The sequence below is a fragment of the Phascolarctos cinereus genome, unplaced genomic scaffold (assembly GCF_003287225.1).
Source record: "Phascolarctos cinereus isolate Bilbo 61053 unplaced genomic scaffold, phaCin_HiC Scaffold_8;HRSCAF=390, whole genome shotgun sequence".
Taxonomy (NCBI): domain Eukaryota; kingdom Metazoa; phylum Chordata; class Mammalia; order Diprotodontia; family Phascolarctidae; genus Phascolarctos; species Phascolarctos cinereus.
The window spans coordinates 9,187,100-9,214,508 of NW_027556291.1; the positions used below are offsets into that span (position 1 = coordinate 9,187,100).

Sequence of the window (27,409 nt, forward strand, 5' to 3'; positions counted from 1 at the left end):
GGAAAATCTTCCTCCCAATCTCCCTCCTCCCTCCCCTCCAAGATTCTCCAGGGTTCGGAGAGTGATCGCTGCCCAAAGAGGATCCCTCCCAGATTCCCAGGCAGCCCAGGTCCTCCCTCCACAGCCTGGGAGTCCGAGGCATCGAAGCAGAGTCATCTATGACATGATTATCTAAATGAGGACAATTGTAGCCCCCAACCAGTGAGGTCGGGGAAGGAGAGAAGAAAAATAAGGAGAAGAAAAGAAGAAGGAAGGAAGAAGAGGAGGAGAGGACGGACCAACTCCCTGGGCTAGGGAAACAGGCTATGTCTAGGCAGCCCAAGTTGGAGGAGGGCTTCTGACTTTTGGCATTCCCAGTGGGGTTTTCCCCTCTTGCCTCTGAAGCAAGGGAAGAAGGTAAGGGGCATCAGTTGCTCTAAGGAATGAAAACTCTTACTCCTGGAACCCTCTCCTTCCTCTTCTTCTGGACCCTACAAGAGCAGGTCCTACTCAGGTGAGCAGAGCATGGGTTAGAGCATGTGGCTGCATGAATAACAAAACCCCAAAAACCAATCACACCAGAGGTTGCATTTCCAAGGGATGCAAACTGGGGTCCCCCAGGGATTCTGGCCCCAGTGCTTTCATCTAAGTTGATGGGAAGCTGAGAGCCTAGTGGCTCCCTGAGGAATCTGAGCCCAAGGGACCCCAACAAGGCTGAATGAGTTCCTGACTGGGATGGCACTGTCGAGGAAGCTACTGCATTTGGCTGAGAAACTTGGCTGTGACATTGGCTAGTCAGGGCAGGGAGTATGCTCCTGAACATCTCCCCTCAGCCTTTCCTCTCACACCCAGATAACCAGCAATACTCACTAAAGGCAAAAGGAAAATCACATATGCTAGATGGGCAAAGGGTTCCTTCCCTTCACCAAGGAACAGAGGGTTTGCCAAAAGCCTATACCTGGAGGAGTCTAAAATGAACAAACCATAGAACACCCCCCTCCTTGGCTTGGGGACTGCCTGTACATGACTGAGTACTGTCCCTGGGGTTGGAATAAACAGGACTCACTGCCTGGGAGGGGACAAAATACTTCCTAGAGTCTCCCAGTAAGTATCCTTGCTTGCTTGCAGAACGGGAGCTGGGTTACAACTGGGAGAAACTGTGTTGTTAGGCAATGAGCAGCAGAAAGGGGATGTGCCTGGGGGCAGAGTGGGCCGGGGAAGGTGCCTCAGAAGCCACACAGAGGCAGGACCAGGGCCCTCCCTCAAACCCTTGTCCATGCTGTTCACTGCTATGACTGAGGGCCTGTTTGGAGATCCTTCCCTCCCTAAACACAGCTGCTGGCCCCTTGGGCAGCCAGGGAGCCTGGAAGAGCCAACTTCCTGAGGGGGTGAATAAGGACTGATGCTTCAGCTGGCATCCCTGCTCCTAGCTTTGCTCCCTTCAGTGAGGGGCTGGCAGCTTCCAAAATGGAGACTCCAGCTTTCTCTTGGAGGAATTTTTTTTTTTTTAGAAATATAGAAAGTCACATTTGGCATCAGGGCCCTTAGAGGTCATTTAGTACAGCCCCCTTCTATTTATACAAGAGGGAAACTGAAGCCCAGAGTGGGTGGACTTGTCCAAGGTCACACAGCCATCTAGCAAAAGAGCTAGTGCTTCCTGGGAGGCCTTGTATGAGCCTGGGCTTCAACTCTGCTACTTCCTAACTCTTCTCAGCAACAGGGACTTTCTAGGAATAAAGGTGACTAGAATGCCTTAAGGACACTAGCTCTGGTGAACTCTGGGCCTCCCTGCCCAATTCCACCACTTCTGCAGCAAGAAATCTGAGAGGAGGAAGCCAAGGTAGTCCTGCTAACAGTGTCAGGGAGAGCTCAGCCTGAAGTTGATGTGGAAGGTGACCTGAGCGGGGGCCAGTGTGGAACTCTGGTGCACAGCAAGGCTCTGACTCAGTGTTCATGTGGTGGGCAGGTAGCCATCAGTTGGCAATAGCAGCTGGGAAGTAAGGGGGTACCTACTTCTGCTTGGTTCTCACCTCTACCTTCTTCCCTGGGATTTCAGAAGGCATCTCTGGCCACCAGCTCCAGCAACCCTGGCCCTCACTCCATCAGTAGTGTGTGGAGGGGTGGAGGTGGGGCCTAGACTTTTCTCACCTGAAGTAGGGGGTTGGAGAGAGAAACAGGTGCAATCTTCAGAGAAGGGCTCTCTCCAGGAAAGGGAAGACATTAGTGTCTCCCTCTGATGCTGCTTGCTGTACCCTAAGCTGATGGCTGGAGTTGGTCACTGGTGTAGTCGGACAGCTCAGGGTGAGGAGCTATTGGCTTTGAGAAACTGGGGCCCAGAAGAATGGTGATCTCTAGGACTCCCAGTCCCCTCCATGGTTGCTACTGTGGTGATGGTGAGAAGCACCCATTGCAGCTAGCTGGCTGGCAGCCTTTTCTGCTGCCCAACTCCTTTGTACCTGAAGGTTTTGCTGAACCCATGGACACTACAGAGAGGCAACATGGTGTAGCGGCTAAAACACTGGATTTGGAGCCAAGAAGACCTGAGTTCAAATCCCACCTCAGATGCTTATTAGCTATGTTATCCTGGGAAGTCTCTTAAGGTCTTGCTCTTCATCCCTCACCCCGCCCCCCTAAAATGAGGGTGTGGATTCGCTGACCACTTAACGTCCTTCCGGCTCTAAATCTATGATACTATTCCATCTTTATTGGTAGGAATAAGGGCGGATTGAGGGGATTGCAATGCTCAGAGAGTGGGCTTGTCAGAAAAGGTGGGCTCCCATAACACATGTTAGATAGAGGAAGCAGCGGGTCCCCAAAGCAGCTGCTAGCACTGTGTCATCAGCCCCAGGCTGGAATGGAAGAGAATGCAAGGTAGCAATGAAAGGAGCTGGGGCACCATCCCAGCAGAAAGCAAGTCAGAAAGCAACTGAATGGCTGCTGAACAGCCTGGGGGCTGGTGGGGGGGGGGGTTGGCAATCTCTAGACTGGCTTTTGCACCACGTGGGCTTTAGCTAACAAAGCAAAGTTAGTCTTTGTCTCACCATCACCAAGACACCTCTGCTGCATTTGGCCTGGGCACAGCCAGTCAATTGGGTGGCTTACCCAGACGCTTTAGACCGTGGCTCCCAGGCCCCATCTGACTTTGCCTTATGCAAATGTCAACATCCTAGGACCCTAAGCCAGAGGTTCCTGTTCAAGCCAAAACTGCTGAGGCTTCAAAGAATTACCCAACAGGGCACCCTATGGGGCTGGCACCCCAGCAATTCTGCCTTTTCTCTAACTGAGCCTGAGCCCTCAGTCTCTAGAAGGAAGCTGTCCATGGGTTCTTTGGGAAGTCCCCACCCTTAGGCTTGAAGAATAAGAGTTGGAAGGGATCAGAGAGGTCACCTGCTTTCCTTCAATCAGTCGGCCTGGAGCTTCTGCCTGAGTTCCAAGGCCAACAAGAACAAGCTGTTTCTATGAGGAAGAGCCCACTCCATCTTCAGGAGGCCCAGTCCACTAATTGTTGGGAAGTGTTTCCAGTCACGTGGACTAACTTTGTCTCTGTGCAGCCAGCTTCCCCCCAATACTGCTCCTGGTTCTGCTCTCTGGGACCACAAACTAGCCCTTCAGATATTTACAGCTAGCCATCATGCCCCCTCCAAAGCTTCTCTTCCCCAAGATAAACACCCCCACCCTCTTTAACAAAACCTAATGTGACAGGGTCTCCAAGATCCTCTGTATCCTGGTCAACTTTCTCTGAGTATACTCCAGCTTACCAATGTCTTTCCTTAAATAACAAAGCTGGGAGGAGGAGACAGTTTAAGGGGAAACATGAGCTCAGTTTGGGACACATCCCACTGACATCTGAAACTCAACATCAGGCATTTAGAGTCATGAGATTGGAGCTGAGAGGAGAGATTAGGGCTGGAGAGATGGATTTAGGAATCATCTGTGTAGAGATGATAATTGTAGCCACGGGAGCATATGAGCTCAGTAAGGGAAGCTATATGGAGAGAAGAGGGCCTAGGACAGAGCCTTAGGGAACACCCACATGTGGGGGAAGGAGAAAGATGATAAACCAAGGAAAGAGAACCAGAAGAGATCCCTGCTCAGGAATCCAAAGGAACCAGCATATCCAACAGTGTCCAAACTTACAGAAAGGTCAGCAGATGAGTCATGGTGTTGCATAATTAGGGGTTGGGGTCACCTTTGAGAGAACAGTTGCAGTAAAGGGGCAGAGTCAGAAGCTAAATTCAGAGAGATCGAGTGAATGGGTGGAGAGGATGGAGAGGTGTGTTGTTATGAGTGAAATAGGCCTTTTCTTTGCATGATCCCAAAGCATTTTCAAGTGAGGTTTTGCTCTCTCCAGGTTGCAACCTGATGTACATACCAGCAATTCACAGTTCACAACCTCAAGAGGAAGGCTGAGTAGAAGCAAGGGGGAAGGGGGAGAAAGATTTAGCCCACCAATTTTCAACCTCCCTTCACTAGGTTGGCTTCAGGGAAAGAGGAAGTCAAATCTGCCTCCAAGAGCATTCCTCAGCCCATGTCACCCTCTGATTTCCTGGACAAGCTCATGGGACGGACTTCTGGGTATGATGCTAGGATTCGGCCCAATTTTAAAGGTAAATTGCCTTTGTTTTTTACAGGAGGCCTGGGGACACACTAGTGCCCAGCCAGGACCTCTGATTTCCAGCAACATCAAAGGGAATGATGGTAAAGATAGTAAAGGTGGGCTCCTCTGTCTATTCTTGCTCTTACAAGCTCAATACTGCCCTCAGGCCCCTGTGGATCTCACCCAATCATTGCCATCTTCCCCAATCCTTTCCACTTCCCATCACTGACCCTAGCCTTCGCTTCCCCTGCTCAGCTATCTATATACTTTTGGGAGAAGACCCAGGAGGGCAAAGGAGAAAAGAAAAGGAAAGAGGTGAAAGAGGGAAAGGGAGCTCATTGGCTTGACTCCATTGTCCCTTAGATGAGCCAGTAATGACACTGTGGTTTGGTGTCCTCAGGGCCCCCCGTGAATGTGACCTGCAACATCTTCATCAACAGCTTCAGCTCCGTCACAGAAACCACAATGGTAAGTGACGCTCCTCAACTGCCAGGACTGCCCATCCTTCCTTATTGTCAGGGATCTTCCTTCAGCTCCCAAGGGATCCCCGAAGCCCCTCACTGGGTTTCTCCCTCCTACTTTCTACTCTCATAGACTCTCCACTGAAAGAGACCAGAAGAATTATCTAATTCATAGTCAGGAGCACAGGCTCTTTAACAAACCCTCAGAGACCTAAGGTCCTATGGCACGAGGCAGACACCACAGATACCTGTACATCTAAGCATCAGGGAGCCAGAGATTTGGTGGGACAGCTCAGCTCAGCCCAGTCCAGCCCCGTTCTCCACTTTCTTGATGCTCTAAGCACACTTCCATATAGAGACTCCACTGCCCTTTAGAGGTCTGAGGGCACCTCAGGCTGACCCTGCAAGGCCATGTCAAGGTGTCCCAGTTGCATCTGACGTGGTTGTTTCTTCCCCTAAGGATTACAGAGTGAATGTCTTCCTTCGGCAGCAGTGGAATGACCCACGCCTAGCCTACCTGGAATACCCAGACGACTCCCTGGACCTAGACCCTTCCATGCTGGACTCCATTTGGAAGCCAGACTTATTCTTTGCCAACGAGAAGGGTGCCAACTTCCATGAGGTGACCACTGACAACAAGCTTCTTCGGATCTTCAAGAATGGGAGTGTGCTCTACAGTATCAGGTACGGGCCAGAATGGGAGAGGGAACCCCTGGGGAGAGAAGAATGGAGGGAAGAGGGAAGTATGGACCATGAGGAAAACAAGGGATCAGCAATTCCTTTTTGTGTGTGTTCTGAGTATATCAGTCAAGGCTGTTGGCTTGAAGTTGGGTGGAGCATACAGCCTGAGGATCGTTATACCATCACTGTTACTCCTCATTTGTCAGGGCAAATACACAAGCCAAGGGCAAGAAGGCATACCAGGGAGGTGGAGGTCGAAATGGGTCAGGAAAATCTAGGTTCAAATCTAGCCTCTGACATTTCCTAGTTGTGTGACACTGGGCAAGATATTTTACCAATCAGCCTCAATTTCTTCATCTGTAAAACGTAGTGTTTACTTCGCAAGGTTATCATTAGACTCAAATGACATAATGTATTACAGAGCCCTTTACAAACTTGAAATTGCTATATTAATATTCATGATCATTATTATTATGTCTGGTCCTCTCAGGCTAACTCTTGTCTTGTCCTGCCCAATGGACCTCAAGAACTTCCCTATGGACATCCAGACGTGCACGATGCAGCTAGAAAGCTGTGAGTAGTTGTGGAGCAATGAGGTACAATTGGAGGGGTGCCCCAAAGTATAGCCCCATCAGCCTGCTACCAGGCTTAAGATTCCACCCCTGTCAGTCTTTGGATTAAGGTACAAAGATCTCTTTTCAAATGCAAATGTGGTCTTCTGAGAAAGAGACTTGGAAGACCTTAACAAACATTCTCCTAGGTGAGCTGTGACCTGAAGAGGAAGGGAGGGCAATGTCTAGGCCTAGGACCCTGCCCAGTCCCGGTGGGGCATGGCAGTAGAGGAGCTCACCAAAGGTTAAGGGGGGAGGGGTAAACCCCAATTGCGCTTGCTTACAATTGTACTTCGGCCTGCCCTATACTTCTAATGCAGACATTACATAGCTACAAGGTATGACCTCAAAATAGAATAGGAGCAGAGTTGAGACATGTGGATCGTGAGATCTTTTCTGCTCCATTTCTGTCGTATGCCTAGGATCCAAAACATTGCCAAGTATGTGAGATGCTTGCTGCTTGTCTGTGCACCTTGTACCCATGTACAATGGAGCACCGAGATCTTATACCTATGCCCAACATGTGGTGTGGTCAGGCATCAGCTATTTCTATGTCCCAGTGTGCCAGGCTCCATACGCATGCCTTGTTTTGGGGAAATCAGATCCCTAAGAATGGTGGGCTTTAGGAAATCCTAGCTCTGACGTTGATCCTCCAGAGTTTGCACACAGTACTCGCCACACATGTTCACTCGGGCAGGTTCCAGATATCCAGGAGGATCCCATCTGCTCTCTTTGACATCCTTTCAAAAGGATATCTGCTATCTGGGCACCTCTCTGGAATAGAAAGGGCAAGCCAAAGAGTTGGGCGTTGCAGCTCTGTCCTCCAGAGGTCCTAGATATCAGATGGGACAGCTTCTCCTGAAAAGCCTTGATCAAATGAGCAAGAAACGCCTAATCCTTATGCCAGGGCAGCCTCTTCCATGTCTACTTCCACCATGTGTGCACATGGGTGTGGGTGTGTGTGTGTGGGTGTGTGGGTGTACACCATGAGGCCCCTGACCCTGTGTCTCTCCTCTTTCAGTTGGTTATACTATGAACGACCTTGTGTTTGAGTGGCTGGAAGATGCCCCGGCTGTGCAAGTAGCTGAGGGGCTGACTCTGCCCCAGTTTATCTTGCGGGATGAAAAGGACCTCGGCTACTGCACCAAATATTACAACACAGGTAAAGCCCAGAACCTCTCACTAGCTGTGGACCAAAGGGCCTGGGCTTGGCCACTGGAACCCATGATGACCTCTCTGGCTTCAGGATAAACTGACCTTTAGAGTTAAGCAGCAGAGAATAGTCTACCATGTTCTGGGGATCAACAGAATAGGAGGGATGGAGGTGATGTGGCCAATGGCCCAGCCACGCCCAGCTAGGACACAGGGACACCCCTTAAGAGTCAGTGTCTTCGTGCTATACTGAAGGCAAGGGGCAGGCTCTACCCAGCAGAAATGAAGGTTACGACTGTGGCCTCCCTGCTGCTTTTTAATTTTTTAATTAATTTATTTACTTTTAGTTTTCAACATTCACTTCCATAAGATTTTGAGTTTAAAAATTTCTCCCTCTCCTACTTCTTCCCCCTGCCCCAGACAGCATACAATCTGATATAGGCTCTACATATACCCTCATGCTAACCATATTTTCCCATTAGTCATGATGTAAAGAACAATTAGAACTAATGGAGGAACCATGAGAATGAAGCAATAAAACAAAACAACACAGGAAAAGGAGAGCAAATAGCATGCTTCCATCTGCATTCAGACTCCATAGTTCTTTCTCTGGATGTGGATAGCAATTTCCATCATGAGCCTTTTCGAGTTAACTTGGATTCTTGCGTTGCTGTGAAGAGCCACGTCTATTGCAGTTAGTCATCCCATAATGTGGCTGTTACTGTGTACAAAGTCCTCTTGGTTCTGCTCACTTCACTCAGCATCAGACCATGTAAGTCTTTCCAGGTTTTTCTGAAGTCTGCCTGCTCATCATTTCTTATAGCACAATAGTATTCCACTACATTCATATACTACAACTTGTTCAGCCATTTCCCAATGGATGGGTATCCTCTCAATTTCCAATTCTTGGCCACCACTGAAAGAGCTGCTCTAAATATTTTTGTACACGTGGGTCAAATTCCCCATTTTTATGATCTCTTTGGGATATAGACCTAGAAGTTTTGTTGCTGGGTCAAAGGGTGGCCTCCCCATTATTGCCAATCATCTCCTCCTGATGGCTTCTTGACTGAGCCCTAAGGTGTAATCCCCAAAGCCAAGATACAAGAAGCACCCCTAACTAGACAGGTAAGAGATTCTAGAGGGAAAATGGAAGAGAGAGGGCCCAAGGTCAAGGAAGAGCTGAATAATTCATCATGGAAGGCTTTCCTTTCCGTAAGCCCAGCATAAAATATGGCAAGGAGAATCTGGAACAGTCTGTAAGAATCTGTGATCAAAAAAACCGAGAGCTTAAGGGAAGGGTGGGCAGAGCCCAAGGAAAGAGTCTCCATTCCAGAGAGTAGATGGGATTGGCAAGAGTGTCTGGCACTTCCCAGGGACAAGGGAGTCCTGGCCACATCTCTGCCAGAGCTAAAGAACAAATAGTGATCTCCCACCTCCTCTTCCATCCAGCCAACCACACTTTCCCACTAGGAGTTGCTCTCCAAACTGCCGTGGCAGCAAATTAAATCTATTTTCGAAATAAACAAAAACTAACAACTAGGGAAATACGTAAGGTTCCTATATAAGAGGTTTGCATCCCAGTGGGCCAGCTGCTGTTGGCAAATTGAACTGGGGAAGTCTAAGCCTCTGCAGAGATGCATCTGGTATTTGAGCTGCATTGCCTTATTGACCTGGCCTCCTTGGTGCCCCCTCATAGAATTTGCATTGCCTGTGGGGAGCAGGCAGTCTACAAGCACTTACTAAGAAGTTCCTATGTGCCAGGCAGGCACTGTGCTAAGCTCTGAGGATATAAAGAAAGGCAAAAACAACTTGCTATCTCAGGACTACTAGAGGCTTCTTTGACACCTCTCAGAGAGTTGCTGCCGAAGGGAGATGGAGACAATTATAAGCTGTGCTGACTGGGTCCACTACAAATTTATGTTACATAATCTCAATTGGGCCCTCATTGCTGAAAGGCAATTCGTCTGTAATTAACTTGCTACCCCTCTGACCATAGTAGTTTTCCCAAACCTTTTTATCCCTTCTCAAACCCTTCCTGTCACTCTTCCCCACACACTTATCCTTTCATCCAAGGACCATACTTCATACTTCACTAAGGCCATCTTCTAAGAGCTCCTTCTTTTCTTTTTCTCTTCATCCCATATTACCTAGACATCTTTCCTCACTATTTTCTCCACTATCCTTGTGTCTTGTGAAGAGGTGGCCTTTCTCCTTGCCAAGGTAAACCCTTCTACATGTCCCTTGATACAGTCCCATCCTCTCTCTTCTGTAGCAGATCCCCCACCACCACTCTTTCCTTCTCTCCCCCTCCTCTCTCTTTCATTTTGAATCTCTCATCTATTGACTCCTTCTCTGATGCCTACAAGCTTGCCCGTTTCTCTTCCATTCTTAAAAAGTCCTCACTTGATCTAACCATCCTCACTAGCTACTGTCTTGTTTTCTCCTCTCCTTCTCAGCTCAACTCCTGTAAGAAGAGAGCCATCTATAGTTGGCACATCCACTTTGTTTCCTCTCCCTGTCGTCTACACCTATGATCTGCCTTCTGACCTCATTATTCAGCTGCTTGTGTTCTCTCCAAAGTTACCAATGATTTCTTAATTGCCAAATCTAACGAGCCTTCATCCTTCTTGACCTCTCTTCCACCTTTGACACTGGCAATCAGCCTTTCCTCCTGGATGCTCTTTGCTTTCCTGCCTAGGTTTTTGGGACCCTGCAACCTCTTGCTTCTCCCACCAGTCTGACCTGCGCTGTGGTCTTTTTGCTAACTATTCATCTTAGTTATGCCCCTTAACTGTAGGTATTCTGTGAGGCTCTTTCCTGCATTCTCTTCTCTTCTCCCTCTATGCTATTTCACTTGGCCATCTCATCTGCTCATGTGGATTCCATTATTGTCTCTATGCAGATGACTCTCAGATCTCAAAACCCAACTCTAATCTCTCTCCTGCAATCCCGTCTCACATCACCACCTGCTTCTGGACTTCTCAAATTCAATTTGTCCAAGATAGATCTTGTCATCTTTCTATTGGGCTCCTTTCCTCTCCTCCACTTCCCTATTCCTCCTTAGGACTCTCTATAATTCTATTCTCCCCTTCTCGCTGTCACCCAGGCTCACAACCTCAGTGTTATCCCAACACTTTGCCCTCACTCACACCACATACCCAACCTGTTGCCAAGCTTTGTCACATCTGCCATCCAGATGTAGGCCCTCATCATCTCATGCGTGGAGTATCACAATAACCTTCTAACTGGTTTCCCTGCCTCAAATCCATCCTCCATTCAGCTTCCAGAGTGAAAAAAAAAGCACAGATCCCATCATCTCTCCCCTCCTCCCTGTTCCACTTAACAACTTCAGTGTCTCCCTCTGACCTCCAGGATCAAATAGAAAATCCTCTGTTTGGCTTTGAAAGCCCTTCACAACCCAATCCCTTCCTACCTTTCCAGTCTTCTGACACTTTGCTCTCCTCCACAGACTATGATCCCTAACACTGGCCTCTTTGCTGCTCTTTACTCACATTGCTGCATCTCTAGACTCCATGCCTCTTTGCAGGCTGTCCCCCATGCCTGGAACATTCTCCCTCCTCACCTTTGCCCTTTGGCTTCCCATCCTCTCTTCTCTGTCGGCCTCCCATTTATATTAGATATATCTTGTTTGGACGTAGTCGTCTGCACATTGGCTCCCCCATTAGACTGGGAGCTGTTTGAGGACAGGGACCTTGTTTTTGCGTTTCTTTGTATCCTCAGAGCTTAGCACAGTGCCTGCCTGGTACATAGGAACTTCTTAGTAAATGCTTGTAGACTGTGTGCTCCCCACAGGCAATGCGAATTCTATGAGGGGGCACTAAGGAGCCCAGGTCAATAAGGCAATGCAGCTCAAATACCAGATGCATCTCTGCAGAGGCTTAGACTTCCCCAGTCCAATTTGCCAACAGCAGCTGGCCCATGGGGATGCAGCCCTCTTGTATAGGAACCTTAAGTATTTCTCTGGTTGTTAGTTTTTGTTTATTTTGAAAATAGATTTAATTTGTTGCCTGGATCACTGTCTACATGGCTCATTAGAGTCAAAGCAATAAGTCAACAAACACTTATTAAGTGCTTACCATGTGCCAGGCACTGAGCTTCTTAGAGGACTCCAGGTCGCCCCTGTGAGGGTGTGTATGTAATGAGATTGGGGCAGAAGACAGAATCATGAAGGTCTCAGCCATACATGACATTTATCCACTAAAGTTTCAATGTCAGCCATGGAAGTAAACACTGACCCATAGGCCACGGGAGGGAGACAGAGATCATGTGGGAGTTACCATGTTGAGTCTGGCCCAGAGACGCAAGGCTACTGCCAGCCAGCTATAGGCCAGAGAGGGCACCGGGGGCTAATAGTCTCTTTTCTGACAGGAAAGTTTACTTGCATAGAGGTGAAGTTCCACTTGGAGCGCCAGATGGGCTACTACCTGATCCAAATGTACATCCCTAGTCTGCTCATTGTCATCCTGTCTTGGGTCTCCTTCTGGATCAACATGGACGCCGCCCCTGCCCGAGTGGGCTTGGGTATCACGACGGTATTGACGATGACGACCCAGAGCTCAGGCTCCCGAGCGTCTTTACCTAAGGTGAAGGGATGCATTGGAACATAGCTTTGCATAGGATATTTCTCAGCTAGCTCTTATGTTGGCCCATGTTTGAATTCAGCTCAATCCAGTTCCAATGAACAAACATTTACCAAGGACTTATCACACATGTGTATGAAGTAACTTGATGTAGTAGGTAGAGGGCCAGCCTTAGAGTCAGGAAGACTGGGTTCAAATCCAATCTCTGAGACATACTGGCTGTGTGACCCTAGACAAATCATTTTGTCTTTCCGTACTCTAAGCCAATGGTGTCAAATTCAAATGGAAACCGATTCCTGTTGGTTGCATAGTGACTTAGAAAACCACACATTAACATTATCTATGTTGAATTGTATTTTATTTACTTTGTTAAACATTCCCAATTACATTTGAATCTGGTTCAGGCTGCACTTGGGAGTTTTGCTGGAGGTTTGATGACTCTGCTCCAAGGTTCTGAGTGGCAGAGAAGGTGTTGATTTACATTGCTAGAAGGAGTTTGCTTATACCAATGAGATCCTAGGTCCAGACAAAGACAAATAGGTATGTGCATGATCCCATTCTTGGGGGGAGTGCTATTTAGGATTAGAAATGCTAGAGAGTTGGGTAGCAGAAAAGCTCAATGTTTGGGATCCTCCTGGTCCTCTCAAAGTAGGAAATTATAGGCATTATAGAATCCTAGACTTTTAAAACTAGAAGGGACCTTAGAGTTCATTGAATCCAAGCCACTCACACCTTACTGATGAAGAAGCTAAGACCTAGAGAAGGGCAGTCACATCTTACAAGCAAAAGCATTAGACCTACAAGATTCCAGTTATTGCAATAGGCTTTGGAGTCACCTTTCACTAATCTCTCTGATCCATTTCTCTAAGTCAAACCAAATTCCAACGGGATTGTCCAAATCCTGATGTTCTGCTGGCATTTTGTTGTCATAAATATTGCTTGAAGGAAGTGGGTCCCTGACTAGGGCTTGGAACATTTTTTTTGTCACCAAAACGTTTATTGTCATGGGACCTGTTGCGAGGAAATTTGCCTGACATCTCTAATCCTTATGAAGGGAATTCAAGGGAATTCAGCCTACCCCTGAAAAAAAAAAAAGCCTTATGGTCAGAAAGACTGAGAGTAAATCTGGTGACTTGATCAGGTAGCTTATTCTTGTACCTGTCTATTAACACAGGCCCTAGGCCCAGTCCCCAGCTTTCCAATGTCCAGAGGCAGAGAGAAGCGAGAGAGTCTGCCAGGCCTCAGGTCAGCGACATTCTTTGATGAGCATAGAAAGTCACTCCCTGGAAGTGCTCTCTTGGTTAATATAGGGAGAGGGATTTCTGATATTTTAAAAAGAAAATTATAGCCCTACTGTATAGGCCTAACAGAGGCAGGGAAATGAATGCCCTGATGATTTTACGAAATAAATAAACAAATAAAAGTTTCTGGATGCAGGGAGTGGAGGGATAGAGGCAGTTATATGTCAAGGCCAAAGTGCAATGGCAGGGTATAGAAAGGAGACCTGGGAACTCTGAGATGAACTGATCAGGATTATGCATGGCCCTCTTAATGAAACATCTGCTGGCCTTCCTGAACAGCTTCAGATTAAGTCATACAGAGTCCAAGGTGAAAATAATGAGAAAGGGGGTACAGAGCAGCCAGACTTCAGCTGGACCCAATCAGTCAAGCTGGAGGTGATGAAAGTGGCATAATTGTTGGTGCTGCTGAGGCAAGCAAGTCAACACCTGGACATCCATAGCCTGCCCACCCATCCAGTGAGTTTCCTGGATGGAAAAGTATAGTAACAATGATACAGTGTAATCAAAGGGGAAATTGTGGACAGAGATTCTGGATGGGGAAAGGAAGCTAGGCTGTGCTAGGGAGAAAACCAACATGGAGAAAACACTGTTCCCTTCTCTGTTTCTTGGGTTGTTTCACTGTTGAGATCAAGAGAGTGAGCTAAGGGAAAGTGCCACAGTCTCTACCTCAGGCTTGCCAAAAGAGCTCCCTTTTCCGGTCCCCTCCTGTGAACATGCACAATCCATCTGCTCCAAGAAACCACTTACTTTGTTTTCTCATTTGGAAGGAAATGGATTTTTCTTCTTCTTCTCCTTTTTTTTGGTAGCATTTGGCACCTCCTGGTCAGATTCTAATGGCTGTTGGCCAGAAAGCAAGCCACAAATGTACACCCCAACCCAAAAGTGTGAGGAGCCCCAGAGAGCCTTTTCTTCAGGTCATTACTTATGAGTGGCTATTTCCACCACTCTGGGACCAAAGAAAGCATCCTGCCCTCCATGTCCAGGTTCTGACGTAGTTCATGAAGGACAAGACCATAGTCTCTCCCTAAAGGGCTCCAGGGACTTTTGCTTTGAATGAAAGGGCTTTGAGAGGACCATAGAGAAAAATGTGAACAGTACTTCAATGTTGGTGAAGGCTGGGTTTGGAGAGGGAATTTGCTCCTGGGTTTCTTTTAATCTACCTAACACAGTCACTGGCTTTAGTCCCTCTGAGCCCTTAGCCCCTGGTAACTTTCATGGTTTCTGATCATGATAGCCCAGCTAAGAGCACCAGAGGCCTGGGATGTACCTTCCCCTCCCCCACCCCCAGAGTCATAGAGCTGAACCAGGAGACTGGGTCAATGAAGGAGAGGGGCAGGTAGCCTAGGATCTAGGTGATGAAGATATCTCCATCATCAGTCTGGCTCTGAGAATCAGGAAGATTTATCTGTAAATGTATAGAGATGTAAATGTAAATAAATAGAGGAGAAAGACCTCCTTGGCAAAGAGAAAAAGACATACAGAGGCTCTGGAGTGTGCAATAAAAGAAACAAAGGGAACCAGGACAGGGAGAAGGCAAGGTACAAAAGGAGAAGAGTGCATCATAAGTATAGCAGAGGTGCCAGACCATTGGTAACCCTAGATCTGGGCTGAGCACTAGAGTGTATACAGCTCCTTTCCTTCCAAGGCTTCCCAGCACTTCCCAGATCTTGCCCAACACTAGCTCATCATTTGATCTCCATCAGCACTGACTGAGGCCCCACAGCAGTGCATGGCACTAAGATTAACTGCTAATGACATCAGACAACATTGCTACCTTTTAATAGATGGAAAAGTAGAGATAAAACGAGATGCAGTACTACTCAGGGTCACACAGCAAATAGGTAACAAGACTAAGGCTCGAAGGAAGATCTGACTTTCTCATTTTAGAGATGATCTAATCCAATTGCCTCCTCTTATAAATGAAGAAACTGAGGCCCAGAAAGGTTAAGCAACTTGCCTAAAGTTGTACAGTAAGTAGTTACTAACTATATTACACATCAGAGACTGGCTTCAAGCCTATTGAGCTAAATTCCCAAACGGGATCTTGCGTTTTGTGCTTTAGCTTCATTGACTGGAGTGTGGAGTAAGTGAGGGGGGAGTGATATGAAATAACTCCAGAAAGGCAGAATGAAGCCAGACTATAAAAGGGTTTAGGTGCCAAACTGAAGAGTTTATATTTTATCCCAGAGGCCATAGGGAACCAGTGAAAATTCTCAAACAAGGGAGCGACATGGTTCGACCTGTGCTTGGGAAGACTCCTTTTGTTGCCCAGGATAATTGTGAGACTAAGGGAAATTCAGGCTGGTGAAAGCTGGGGAAACCATGTAATAGGGCCCAGGCTAGCAAGAGGTAGTATGGTGCAGTAGAAAGAAACTGGCTCTGGGGTCCAAGGTTGTTGTTATTCAATTATTTCAGTCATTTTTCAGTCATGTCTGACTCTTCTTGCCCCCATTTGGGGTTTTCTTGGCAGAGATACTGGAGTGGTTTGCCATTTCCTTCTTCAGCTCATTTTACAGATGAGGAAACTGAGGCAAATAGGGTTAAGTGATTTGCCTAGGGTCACACAGCTAGGAAGTGTCTGAGGCCAGATTTGAACTCGGGAAGATTAGTCTTCCTGACTCCAGGCCTAGAACTCTGTCCACTACACCACCCAGCTACCCCCAGACCAAGAAACCTTTTCGTTTTAGAGAACTTCTAATAGTAGAGATGAAGCGTCAGGTGCTAGGAATATTGGCAGGAGAGTGGGGGTGGGATACTTCCTCCTTTGTTGAAATTAATAGAAGTCAGCACTCCCAACCACTACCCCAAGCTCTGCCTCTTCCCCAGGGAGAGCCAATAAGCCCCAGATAAATTGCCAGTTTAATTCAATGAGGCAATCACTTCTGATGCACCTACTATGTGCTAGGCTCTGGGAATACAAAAACAAATTGAAAAACAATCACTGCCTTCAAAGAACTTGCATTCTGCAGAGGGGAGGGGGGCAGGGTGGGGATGCAATATGTAAATAGATAAATTAATAAAAATTTATGCAAATAGCAAGCAGAGGAGAGGAGGGGGACTAACATTTGGGAGAAGACCTCATGTAGGAAAGAGGGAGTGCATTCCAGCGTCTTCTCACGGTGGGGATGGGAAAGGTCACATATGCGGAACATCAGATAGGCAAGTTTGGCTGAAGTATAGAATTTGTCTGGAGATATGTCTTTTTAAAAGCAATAGGGAGCCACTGAAACTTCTTGAGGGAGAGAGAGATGTGGTCAGCCACAGTTTCTTAGGGAGGAAAAAGGTGAGGAATGGGACCTGACTTTGGAGAAAGCCTAACTTGGTGCCTTCTGCATAGCAAGTGCCTAATAACTGTTCAAGGGGGAAAGGAAAGGAAGGGAAGGGAAGAGAAGGGAGGTAGATAGGGAGGAAGAAGCGAAAGTGAGGAAATCAGAGAAAAATCAATACTGAAACGAAGCGGTCCATTAAGAGAACAGATTGAACAACGTCGATGTTCTAGGAGTCTGAGAGCTTTGTGCTGGGGTAGAAACAAGAGACTGGGTGGGGGGATTCTCGTCTTGCTTGTAACTAGCCAGCTCTCTATTTCCTCATCTATAAAAAGGGGGTCCCTATGTGCCCCAAAGAGGTGTCGTGGGGACCAGAAGAAAGTGTGGATATTCAGTGCTTTGAAAATCAGAAAGCACCACGATGTTTTTGTGATGGTGATACTCTTAGTTAAGAAAAGGGCATCAGGACCAAAGGGAAATAGAACGAGGGCAGATGTATGAACACCTGGGCAGATATCTTAATGAAACCAATGGAGAATGAAAGGGAGTGGCAGGACAGCTCAGGTGGGGGACAGGGGGCAAAGAATCCCGACGGATGCCTCAGTTGGTGTTGCAGGTGTCCTATGTGAAGGCCATCGATATCTGGATGGCAGTCTGTCTGCTCTTTGTATTTGCTGCCCTGCTGGAGTATGCTGCTGTGAACTTCGTCTCCCGCCAACATAAGGAGTTCATGCGCCTTCGAAGGAGACAGAGGCGCCAGCGCATGGTGAGTACTTCTGTTTGCAACCCAGCATGCCATACCCCACTATCTCTGTTCTCTTCTCCTAACCTTCTTCTCCCAGCTTCTGACACTTTTTTTTTTTTGGTGAGGCAATCAGGGTTAAGTGACTTGGCCAGGGTCACACAGCTAGTAACTATCATATATCTGAGGCCGGATTTGAACTCAGGTCCTCCTGATTCCAAGGCCAGAGCTCTAGCCACTGTGCCACCTAGCTGCCCCCTGACGCTTTCTTATCCACATGAGGGACTAGGATATCAGCTTGAGTGTTTTCCCACTACAAGGACCCAGGCCATGTTAACATCAGCTATCTCTGGTGTTAGTCAAAAGGGACAACTTCTTCACTCCTTTAATGGTTAGCAGATCCAGCAGTCACACAGCATGCTCCTACCTTCTACTTGGCCTCACATTCAAATGTCTTACTAACCTGGGGCTATAAGCCACGGTGTTTAGTGGAAAGAGAGTGGGAGTAGAAATCAGGAGATCTATGATCTCAGCCCAACTCCATCATCAGATAGCTATGTGACCCTGGACAAGTCACTGTCTCTTAGACTGGTTTCTTTTATCAACACAATGCTTTCCAAGGTTGCTGGGAAGATTAAACTATAAAATGCCACACAAAATGTGTAAGGTTTTCTTGCTAGTATGTCATGCTGCCCCCAAGTGATTGTACAACTTATGGCTGTTCACTCCCCCCACCCCAGGCCCCTGGCGTGCTCCTGTTTGCTGCAGGCTATAGCTACTAGATGGGAATTCAAGGGCCAAAAAGCATCTTTCGAGGTGAAATGCTGCTGAAGGGACTCTATAGGCCCCCTTGGGTGCAAATTCTGCCAACTTGCCCTACTCTGGATAAGAGCTTTCATTATGGCCCCTGGAGGAGGAACAGGAGCAGTTAGACTAGGGATGTTCTCTGGCATTTCTGGGAGAACCATTAGATGGAGTGTGTTGTCATGACAACGGAGGTGGCCTCTCTCCATCCCCTCTCTGGAAAGAGGCATTTGTGATCACCTGACAATCTGGTCCCCCTTTCTCCTTCCCTGCCCCAGAGCCAGGGTGTTGGAGGGGGGTTGTGTTGTCATGACAACAGAGATGGTCTCCCTCCTCTACTTTTAGAGAGCAGAACTTCAGGCATGTTGTTATGGCAACAGATGCATTCCTGAGACACTCTTCTGGGAAGGAAGTGCAAAATGAGGAACAAAGGAAGGAACCCTGGTTGTTTTGTGTGGAGGGGCAAAAAGATTTGGTTTGTTTAGAACTACTGGCCTGCTAAGAACCACTGAGCTCTGCTTAGAGCTCACAGCCTTCTCAGTCTGTCTGATCTTGAGGCAGCAAACCCTGGGGGTCTAATGACAAGTTAAGGATCCCAGTCCCTGCGTCTAACATCTGCATGGGGAAGGAGGCTCCGTCTATGGTCTGATCATGTCTGCACCAATTCCTTCCCCTCCAGCCACATGGGCTTTTCTCCTTCCTCCCTCTCATCCCACTCTTTGGCTCTGATCTGTCCTCTGCTAGAGCCAAGGAGCTCACAAACCGAATCGAAAGTTCCAAATTGCTTTAGGATTCACTGTAGACGCTACTCTCTCTCTCTCTCTCTCTCTCTCTCTCTCTCTCTCTCTCTCTCTCTCTCTCTCTCTCTCTCTCTCTCTCTCTCTCTCTCTCTCTCTCTCTCTCTCTCTCTCTCTCTCTCTCTCTCTCTCTCTCTCTCTCTCTCTCTGCCTTTCTCTTGTACTGTTTCTGGGTTCTTACCATCCATTGTCTCTTTCCTCCATTATCAGAACCCTGGGTGGGGCTCCCTCCAGTGGTCAAATCCATTCTGGCACCTCCCCATAATTCATTGTATGTAGGAATTAAAGATGTCTCATAGGACCCCAGCTCTACAGCTGGGACGGACCTCAGAGGCTGAGCCCACCTCCTCGTTTTGCAGAGAAGGAAACTGAGGCCCAGAGAAGGAAAGGGACTTGTTCAAGGTCACACAAGTAGTAAGTAACACAGCTGGAATTTGAAACCAGGTCTTCCTGTCTCCAGGTAAATTAATCAGCAAAACATTGCTTACTTACTAGGTCAAGTAGCAGGCACTGTGTCACTGTGGGGATACCCAAACAAAAAAACTAAATAGTCCCTGCCTCCTCAAGGAGTTGGGGGACAGGGTGTGGGAAAAGTATAAGCATTTATTAAGCACCTACTATGTGCCAGGCACTGTGGTAAGCACTTTACAAATATTACCTCATTTCATCCTCACAACCCTGGAGGGTGGGGTAGGTGCTATTATCACCCCCATTTTACAGTTGGGGAAACTGAGACACACAAAGGTTAAGTGACTTGCCCAGGGTCACACAGCTAATATGTGTCTAAGGCCAGATTTGAATTCAGGTCTATCTGACTTGAGGCCCAGTGCTCTAGCCATTGCACAACCTAGCTGCATTCTCTGCATGTTCTTTCTAGCATGTCACATTTCCTTTCCTAATTTTCAATTCCACCCACCCATCCACCACCACCACCTTATAGACCTTCCCAGGCCAACCCCTGCTCCTGTAAGAAGATCTAGACTGGGCTAGTAAAGGACAGGAAAGGAAGATGGTGGGAGAAGCTCTAGGCCTCCCTCTCTCATATCAAGCTATTTCTTCCAGAAAACCAAAGCATCTGGCAGAGCCCTGCATCACTCTCCTGTCCTGTTTTTGTTTGCTCCCCACCTGTTGGAGTGAAAAGGGAATGAGCATGGAACGAGCAAGCTAGCCTGGAGTGCCTCTGGCAGCAGACTAGCCTGCCCCACCATGCTGTGGCCTGCTGGAGCTCCAGGCCCAGGCAAGGCGGTATTAACTCATCTCTGTCCTCTCCTTCCCCAACCGCCCCAACTTCCAGGCACCCCAAGGTCACCCTTCCCAACAAACACCATTCCACCTGTCCCACTGAGCAAGCAGCCATGAAAAAGTCTTGAACCATGGTAGGTAAAGATTGTAACAAACATGACCAGGGCCGGCTGAGGTCTGGGCCTCTTCCTCTGGGGCAGCTCAAAGCAGGTGTGACTTTTCAGTGGTTGTCCTCTTCAGCCACAGCTTAGCTTCATTAGGCTGCTAGAGTGCAAGCTCCTTGAGGCAGAAACTTGTCTGTTTTTGTTTTTGTTTTGACTAAGCAATGGGGTTAAGTGACTTGCCCAGGGTCACACAGCTATTAAGTGTTATGTGTCTGAGGCTGGATTTGAACTCAGGTTCTCCTGAATCCAGGACTGGTGCTCTATCCACTGTGCCACCTAGGTGCCCTGAAACTTGTCTTTGTATTCCTGGCTCTGTGCACAGTGGACATAGTGGTTGCTGAATGGAATTGCTTGGAATTCTGGTTAGAAAGTGTTCTGTTCCTGAAGCCTGGGTGGAACTTGCCAAACATGTGCTGTGCACGGCACCATGCTGTCCTTGCCACATCTACACCACATGATGTCCACCAATGTCCTTCGCTTCTTCAAAAATCAGCCAGACTCCCCTCTTTCAGGAAACCTTTCAGGATTAACTCTAAATTCCCAGCATGCATGCCTTCTCTGTAGTTTCTTGCTCAGTTTCAGGCTGTTCTGGCTTGTCTCTTTTAAAAGACAGTGAGTTCCTCGAGGACATCAATAACGTCCATATTTTTGTGACCTCTCCCCTCCCCCAATGCCTGATGACAACAGCTGACATTCATATAAGGCCTTAAGGTCGACTAAATATTTTACATCCATTATCTCATTTTACCCTCTCAACAATTCTATAAGGTAAGAACCAGTTATTATTCTCATTTTACAGATGGGGAAACTGAGGTTCAGGGAAGTCACCTGGTTTGCCTAAGGCCCCACAGCTAGAAAGCCTCCCTTGTGCTCTTTCTGCCTGCCTAAGACAAACAGATTGATTAGTTCATCAGAGGATGAGTCTGATCATGCAGAGAAATCTAGTTGGGAGCCATGAGGGACTTCCATCACCCTGCCAACCTCCTCCAGAGCTTCAGTCCTCTCTCTCCACCTCCCCCTTCTCCCCACTCCCAGCAGTAGCAGCTCACAGGGTACACTGGATTCTGTCTTCTCCCCCTCTTCCCACCCTCTCACCCCAACACACACACACACATACACACAAGGGCAAAAAAAAAAAAAGCTGTCCAGGATTCACTTTCCCTCTCTTCCTCCTCCCTCCCTGGCTTAGAGTCACCAGATCTCTGACTCTGGCTCAGCCTTTCAGCCCCTGCCCACTCTTCTACCTCTGAGGCTACAGGGGCAAAAGGGGATGAGGCTCCCATGGGCACCTTCACTCTCCGTTCTGCTTCACCTGTAACAAGGCAAAAGGAAATAATCGACTTCAAAGAAACAGCTCAAGCCCAGACCAGGAACGTTGGGCTGGGTTTTTCTCCTTCCAAGTGCTTTGCCAACAGACCCATTGTGGGTCTCTCACAGCAATGTTCTTTGTGAGGAGTTGCTTCTCTTACTTCCTTCTCAACCTACCAGTGATTTCAGAGGGATCCAAGGTTTCTGGGCCTCAGTTTCCACATCTTTTTAAAAATGGGAATCAATATTAACTTCATCATAGGAATAATGTCAGGCTTTATTGGAGCAAGCTGTAAAGTGCTGGGAGGCCTCCGGAAGCGAGTGTTACAGAAATTCAGGAAGTAGTCTGGTATTCCTCTGGGGATTACTGTAGGAGACAAAAATATCTCCCTGCCTTCCCCCTGGAGATCAGAGTCTGGGTACCATGCAACAGCTCAGTAATTATGCAGATATTTTCTAGCTTCTCTCTGATCTGATGATGTCATGCTCCCTTCCCCAAGAACTTTCAATGGCTCCCCATTGCTCCTGGAATGAAACAGAGAGTCCTTGGCCTAGCATTTCAAACCGTTCACCGTATGGCTCCATTCCCCCTTTCCACCCTGGTTCCATTGGACTTCCCAACTGGCCTGTGCACTCTTCACTGAACTCAGTGCTTAATCAGCACGTTTTTGCCCGTGTATCTCTCTCCTTAATTTTTAAGCAGAGAATACTGAATGTCATGTAACCTTTTCTGTATCACTCAGGGGCATAGGATGGCAGATCTCTGGCTGGAAGGGCCCTTAGTCCCTTCTAGTCCACCTAGCCCAAACCCCTCAACTGATATATGAGGAAACACAGGCCCAAGGTCATACAGGTAGCAAGTGACAGAAGCGAGATTTGAACCCAGGTCCTCAGGCGTCAGAGCCAGTAAGTGATCTTTTCACTTCTCCATAATGAGCATCAACTATTGTACTGGGCTTTGTTGAGGCATGGAGGACTGTCCTTCCACCCTTCCCCTCCCAGACAACTGGGCTTTAAGAATGCTTCTGTCTGGGGCAGCTAGGCGGTGCAGTGGATAGAGTTCCAGCCTTGGAGTCAGGAGGACTTGAGTTCAAATCTATCTCAGACATATGATACTCACTAGCTCTGTGACCCTGGGCAAGTCACTTAACCCCAATTGCCTCACCAAAAAAGGCCAAAAAAAGGGAGTGCTTTTGTCTGCTTTTTGTAGTTTTTCTGTCTTAATCAATCAACATGTATTAAGCACCTACTACGTGCCAGGCACTCTACTAAGCTCTCTTCCCTCCATGTCAAACTGACAGCTGTCATTTCTTCCCCCTTTCATCTACTCATACATTTTGAGCTGAAAGGGCTATAGGAGACCATCTAGTTTACACACACATACACATACACACACACACACACACACACACACACACATCCTTTTTTATTGTTAGGAAACTGAGGCCCAGAGACGTTAGGTAATTTGCCCAAGCTCGTGCTGGTAGTATATACAGCCAGAATTTGAATTCAGATCCTCTGACTCCAAATTCACCATCATTGCCACTACATCACTCTTGCCTCTATCAAGCAGATTGAGTGTCTCACTCTGCGGTGCCCCCTCTCCCGCCCACCCAATTTGATCCTTCTAACTCTGCTGTGAGCCAGGCAACCAGACAACCAAACTTGTTACAAGTATCATGGTGTTGCAATGAGAGTCATTGGGACGTGAGTGGGGGACTGGGCATCTCTTCTTCAAGTAGAATGAATGAACTTCAGTGTGTGGACCCTGGGAACCTTCTTCTGTTACGTTTTTTTTTTAATTTTTAGGCAATTGGGGTTAAGTGACTTGCCCAGGGTCACACAGCTAGTAAGTGTCAAGTGTTTGGTCTGAGGCTGGATTTGAATTCAGGTCCTCCTGACTTCAGGGCTGGTGCTCTACCCACTGCGCAACCTCGCTGCCCCCGGGAACCTTCTTTTAGCTGCTGTCATGGATCAGTTCATTGCTCCATGCCAAGTTTGTGGCAGGCTTCCAGAGAATTGTATTGTGTGGGCTTTGTCCATAATGATGGTGATGATGATGTCCATGGCGATGGACAGAAGTCTAGTGGAGTTAATAATGTATGGATTGCGTAGGCTGTGGCCTCTCTGCAGGAATTAGCTGACATCCATCTGGGGCTACCGAACCAGCCTCACTGAGCTCATTGGATGACCATTGGGAGGTATTCAAATCCCTTAGGTATAGGGGAGGCTTATGGGATCGTGGAGCACAGAGCTGCAAGGGAGGGAACCTGACAATCCAACCTCACCTTACTGCACAGATGAAAAACCTGAAGCCCAGAATCAACAGTCAGGAAGTGTCTGGGCTGGGATGGGAATCCAGGCAATCCTGACTACAAGTCTGGTACCCCATCCATGCTGTTTTCCCTTGGAGCTTTGCCTTTTAGGTAGAGAGAGCAAACAAGCCCCTGCCCAGGTAGAATTCTACTTCCTTTCTTGACCTGTAAGCCATCAAAACCACATTCTCAAAAGCCTAAATGTTTCCCAAGTAACATCACATGATAGGTTTCATCATTCCGCTTATCACAAACTAGAGGAACCTGGGGATTTATATTACTTTCAGACATCCTTCCAAGTGGCTCAACACTTCCATTCGTTTTGAATGTCCGTAATTATCTCTTGGTAATTATTGTGATTATTACTATTAACTTTGTAAGGGGGAGACCTGCAAATAGGAACATAGCATAGGCTACGCTAATGATGGAGAAATGCACAGACTATCTACCATCCTGCCCAAGTGCTTGTATGTACGTTACTAAGTATACTGCAGATGTAGAGATCTATATCTTGACATAATATGTGTATGGCTTCACAAGAGGAACAGATGTATGTAGTCTGGTCTCTGTCCCTATTGTGATCTCAAACTCTGCCTGCCTTTTCTCACTTGCTCCTGCAGGAAGAAGAAGTCATCCGAGAGAGTCGATTCTATTTCCGGGGCTATGGCCTAGGCCACTGCCTGCAGGTCAGGGATGGAGGTCCCATGGAAGGCCCAGGTATTTATAGCACCCCACCCCCAGTTCCTCTCCTGAGGGAGGGGGAGACTGTGCGGAAGCACTATGTGGACAGGGCCAAACGAATCGATACCATCTCCCGTGCAATCTTCCCTTTCACGTTCCTCATCTTCAACATCTTTTACTGGGTTGTCTACAAAGTTCTTCGATCAGAGGACATCCACCAAGCACCATAATGAGGGCGGGGCTGTCACCTTCCTTCAGCCTGCATCAGATCTCCCTCCAGAGTACCCAACTACCAACCTACCAGCTATGTGGGTGTATGCTGCTGTTGCTGCTGCATGGTGACAAAAGTGGTTGTACTTCTAGAGAAGGCTAATCTATTCAAATCCAACCAAACTCCAACCTCACTCATCCTCTCCTGAAGTTAGGGTCTGCCGTTTTCCTGGGGCTAGCTAATAAGGTCTTCTTTCTCTTCCAAAGGCTCATCTTCCAACACTCCATTAAGGGGGTACCCAGGTCCCTAATGCTAAAAATAGTAGGCTCTGTCATCTCATCCCAGTCCACCTTCACCTCAGCATGGCCTTACAGGAATGCTGTGCCCGCTTCCCTTATCAGCTGAACATGGGGCATCCTACCCATTCTAAAGCATGGAAACTAACAGTGTGCCCATCCATACTTGCTGCCCTTCATGGCCAGCCATGTATATATACTCAAAGGACCAGAGAGCCTCCATTTGGGGCTATAGAAGGAAGGGAAGCTGATAGCCTTTCCACCACCCATTTACCAGAGAGCATGACTAAAAAGCCCTGTAATGAACTAGGGGAATCAGTTGCGAGATTTTCACAAGCATTAGAGAACCCAACACTGGGCATGGATGGGGGTGGTGCTCTAGACTTCTGGAAAAATCTGATCTTGACAACCCTGATAGGCCTCATCATTTGACACTCCTGGAGTCTCCTAGCTCCAAGAACACTTACTCTGCTGTTCCTGAAGACCTTTATCCCTTAAGAACTACCATGGCAACAGTAGCTTTGGGTTGCCTAAAAAGAAACAATATTTTTTAAAGGATCTGCTTGATCTTACTCAGTGGCACTTGTAACTTTGCATAGGAAACCAGGCCTGAGCCAATGTGTGCTTGAAACCCTAGGAGTTGTGGGAAACAGAGACTGTCCTTGGGTAGTTTTATGTTTGCTCTTTTTATTCCAAACCCCAAACTCTTTGATATCCCAAAACTCTCCTCTCTTGTGCCTACATCACCAAAAGATGCACCTGGCCTCTGGGCTGCTGACTTCATCTCCTGCTGTTGGTTATGAGTTAAGACCTTGAGATCACTCACTCCTTTTGGCAAATAGTTCACAGCAACACTCCTGTCCTGGACATCCAAAGTTCCAGAGCAGGAATGGCATGTAATGGTTGCTATGCTGTGCCGATGGGATCATATCAACCTGCAAGGGGTGGTGTCATTGGTAGGAGCATTTGGGGGTTCCCTAATCTAGTGGCCATGCTTCCTATTCTCCACCTCCCAAAACACACACACACACACACACACACACACACACACACACACACACACACAGAGTGGCAGCTGAGAACAGTACCAGAGCTAGGAGGATGAGGTATATAGTACACACTTCAGGGTTCTATTTCTGCTGCCTTCCTATCAGCCCACATGGCAGCATGGGTCCAGCACCTTGGAGTCTACAGCATGTGCAAAACTGTGAGCTAGAAAGACTGAATATGATAGAAAGTGCTGAGACACTAGCTGAAAGAGGTGAACTCAATAAATCTTCCTTGGCATTTTTTGGGCATAATCAATTGGGTTTTTTTGAATGACACATATACCCTTTCTTTTACTACCATGTTCAAATTCCAGAGTCAATAGACCCCAAAGTCAATCCAGTGCTGTGCTTCCATTCTCCCCTGGTCAAATGAGGTTGTCTGTTTCTTCTCGTGTGGTGCTATGGGGGCCTCTCTGCCAGCATGGCAGCAACTCATGGGGGACAGAGCTGTGGACTTGGTTGGAGTCTGGAAGACCTGAGTTTGAATCCTACTATACTAGCTCTGTGACTATGGGCAAGTCACTCAGCTCCTCTTAGCCTCAGTTTCCCCATCTGTAAAGTGGAGATAATAATAAACCTTACCTTCCAAGCTGTTACGAAGAACAACAGAGGTCGTTTATGTATGGCACTTTGAAAACACTAAAGTGAGCTATTATTATTCCTTCTCTCAATTCTCTGTCATCTAGGATGGCTGGCTCAGAACTCACTGGTCAGTGGGAAAGTAGAGAGTAATCCATGGGATTTCTACTTTGGCATACCAGGGACAATGAGCCGGTAGGAAGGGGCTGAATTAGGAAGGAAAGAAGGACCTTGCCCATTTCTGCCCAGGTAGTGGAAGTCACTGATTCCACACAAGGAAAATCTCTTTTGCAAAGAATCAGAGACCACCCCTTTGATAATCTTCATGATGGGTCTGACGGGGTGTCAGGCTGCCACGGCCCGAGGGCATGGGCAGAGGAGGGGCACGATGGAGATGGGCTGATTCAACAGAGCCTTCCTTGTTAGAGATCTGCTGCAGATGGGCCCACTGCACAAATCTGCCCTGTTGCAAGTCTTGGAGAACAATGCCCTGGAGACAGCAATAGCCCTGAGCCATGGCGCCTGCCCAACTGGGACCCAGCTTGAGCAATCAGCTGGTACTAGAAGGCCAG

The 27,409-nt window shown here is 47.6% G+C and overlaps 1 protein-coding gene across 1 annotated transcript; it reads left to right on the top strand.

Moving 5' to 3' along the window:
• Window positions 1–26,853, top strand: LOC110192326 (glycine receptor subunit alpha-4). Its single transcript, XM_078147712.1, has 10 exons — window positions 1–493; window positions 4,453–4,586; window positions 4,977–5,044; window positions 5,498–5,721; window positions 6,209–6,291; window positions 7,351–7,491; window positions 11,871–12,085; window positions 17,266–17,419; window positions 22,357–22,370; window positions 24,642–26,853. Exons 1-10 carry the CDS (start codon window positions 423–425, stop codon window positions 24,930–24,932), a joined length of 1,395 nt encoding a protein of 464 aa, XP_078003838.1. The 5' UTR covers window positions 1–422; the 3' UTR covers window positions 24,933–26,853.
• The last annotated feature ends 556 nt before the right edge of the window (window positions 26,854–27,409 follow it).

Bases quoted from the DNA above. Each gene is read 5' to 3' on its own strand.
- LOC110192326 (XM_078147712.1), top strand. From the start codon at position 423: ATGAAAACTCTTACTCCTGGAACCCTCTCCTTCCTCTTCTTCTGGACC. The intron at 5,722-6,208 runs GTACGGGCCAGA...TGGTCCTCTCAG, and splicing joins AGTGTGCTCTACAGTATCAG to GCTAACTCTTGTCTTGTCCT. The intron at 7,492-11,870 runs GTAAAGCCCAGA...CTTTTCTGACAG, and splicing joins CACCAAATATTACAACACAG to GAAAGTTTACTTGCATAGAG.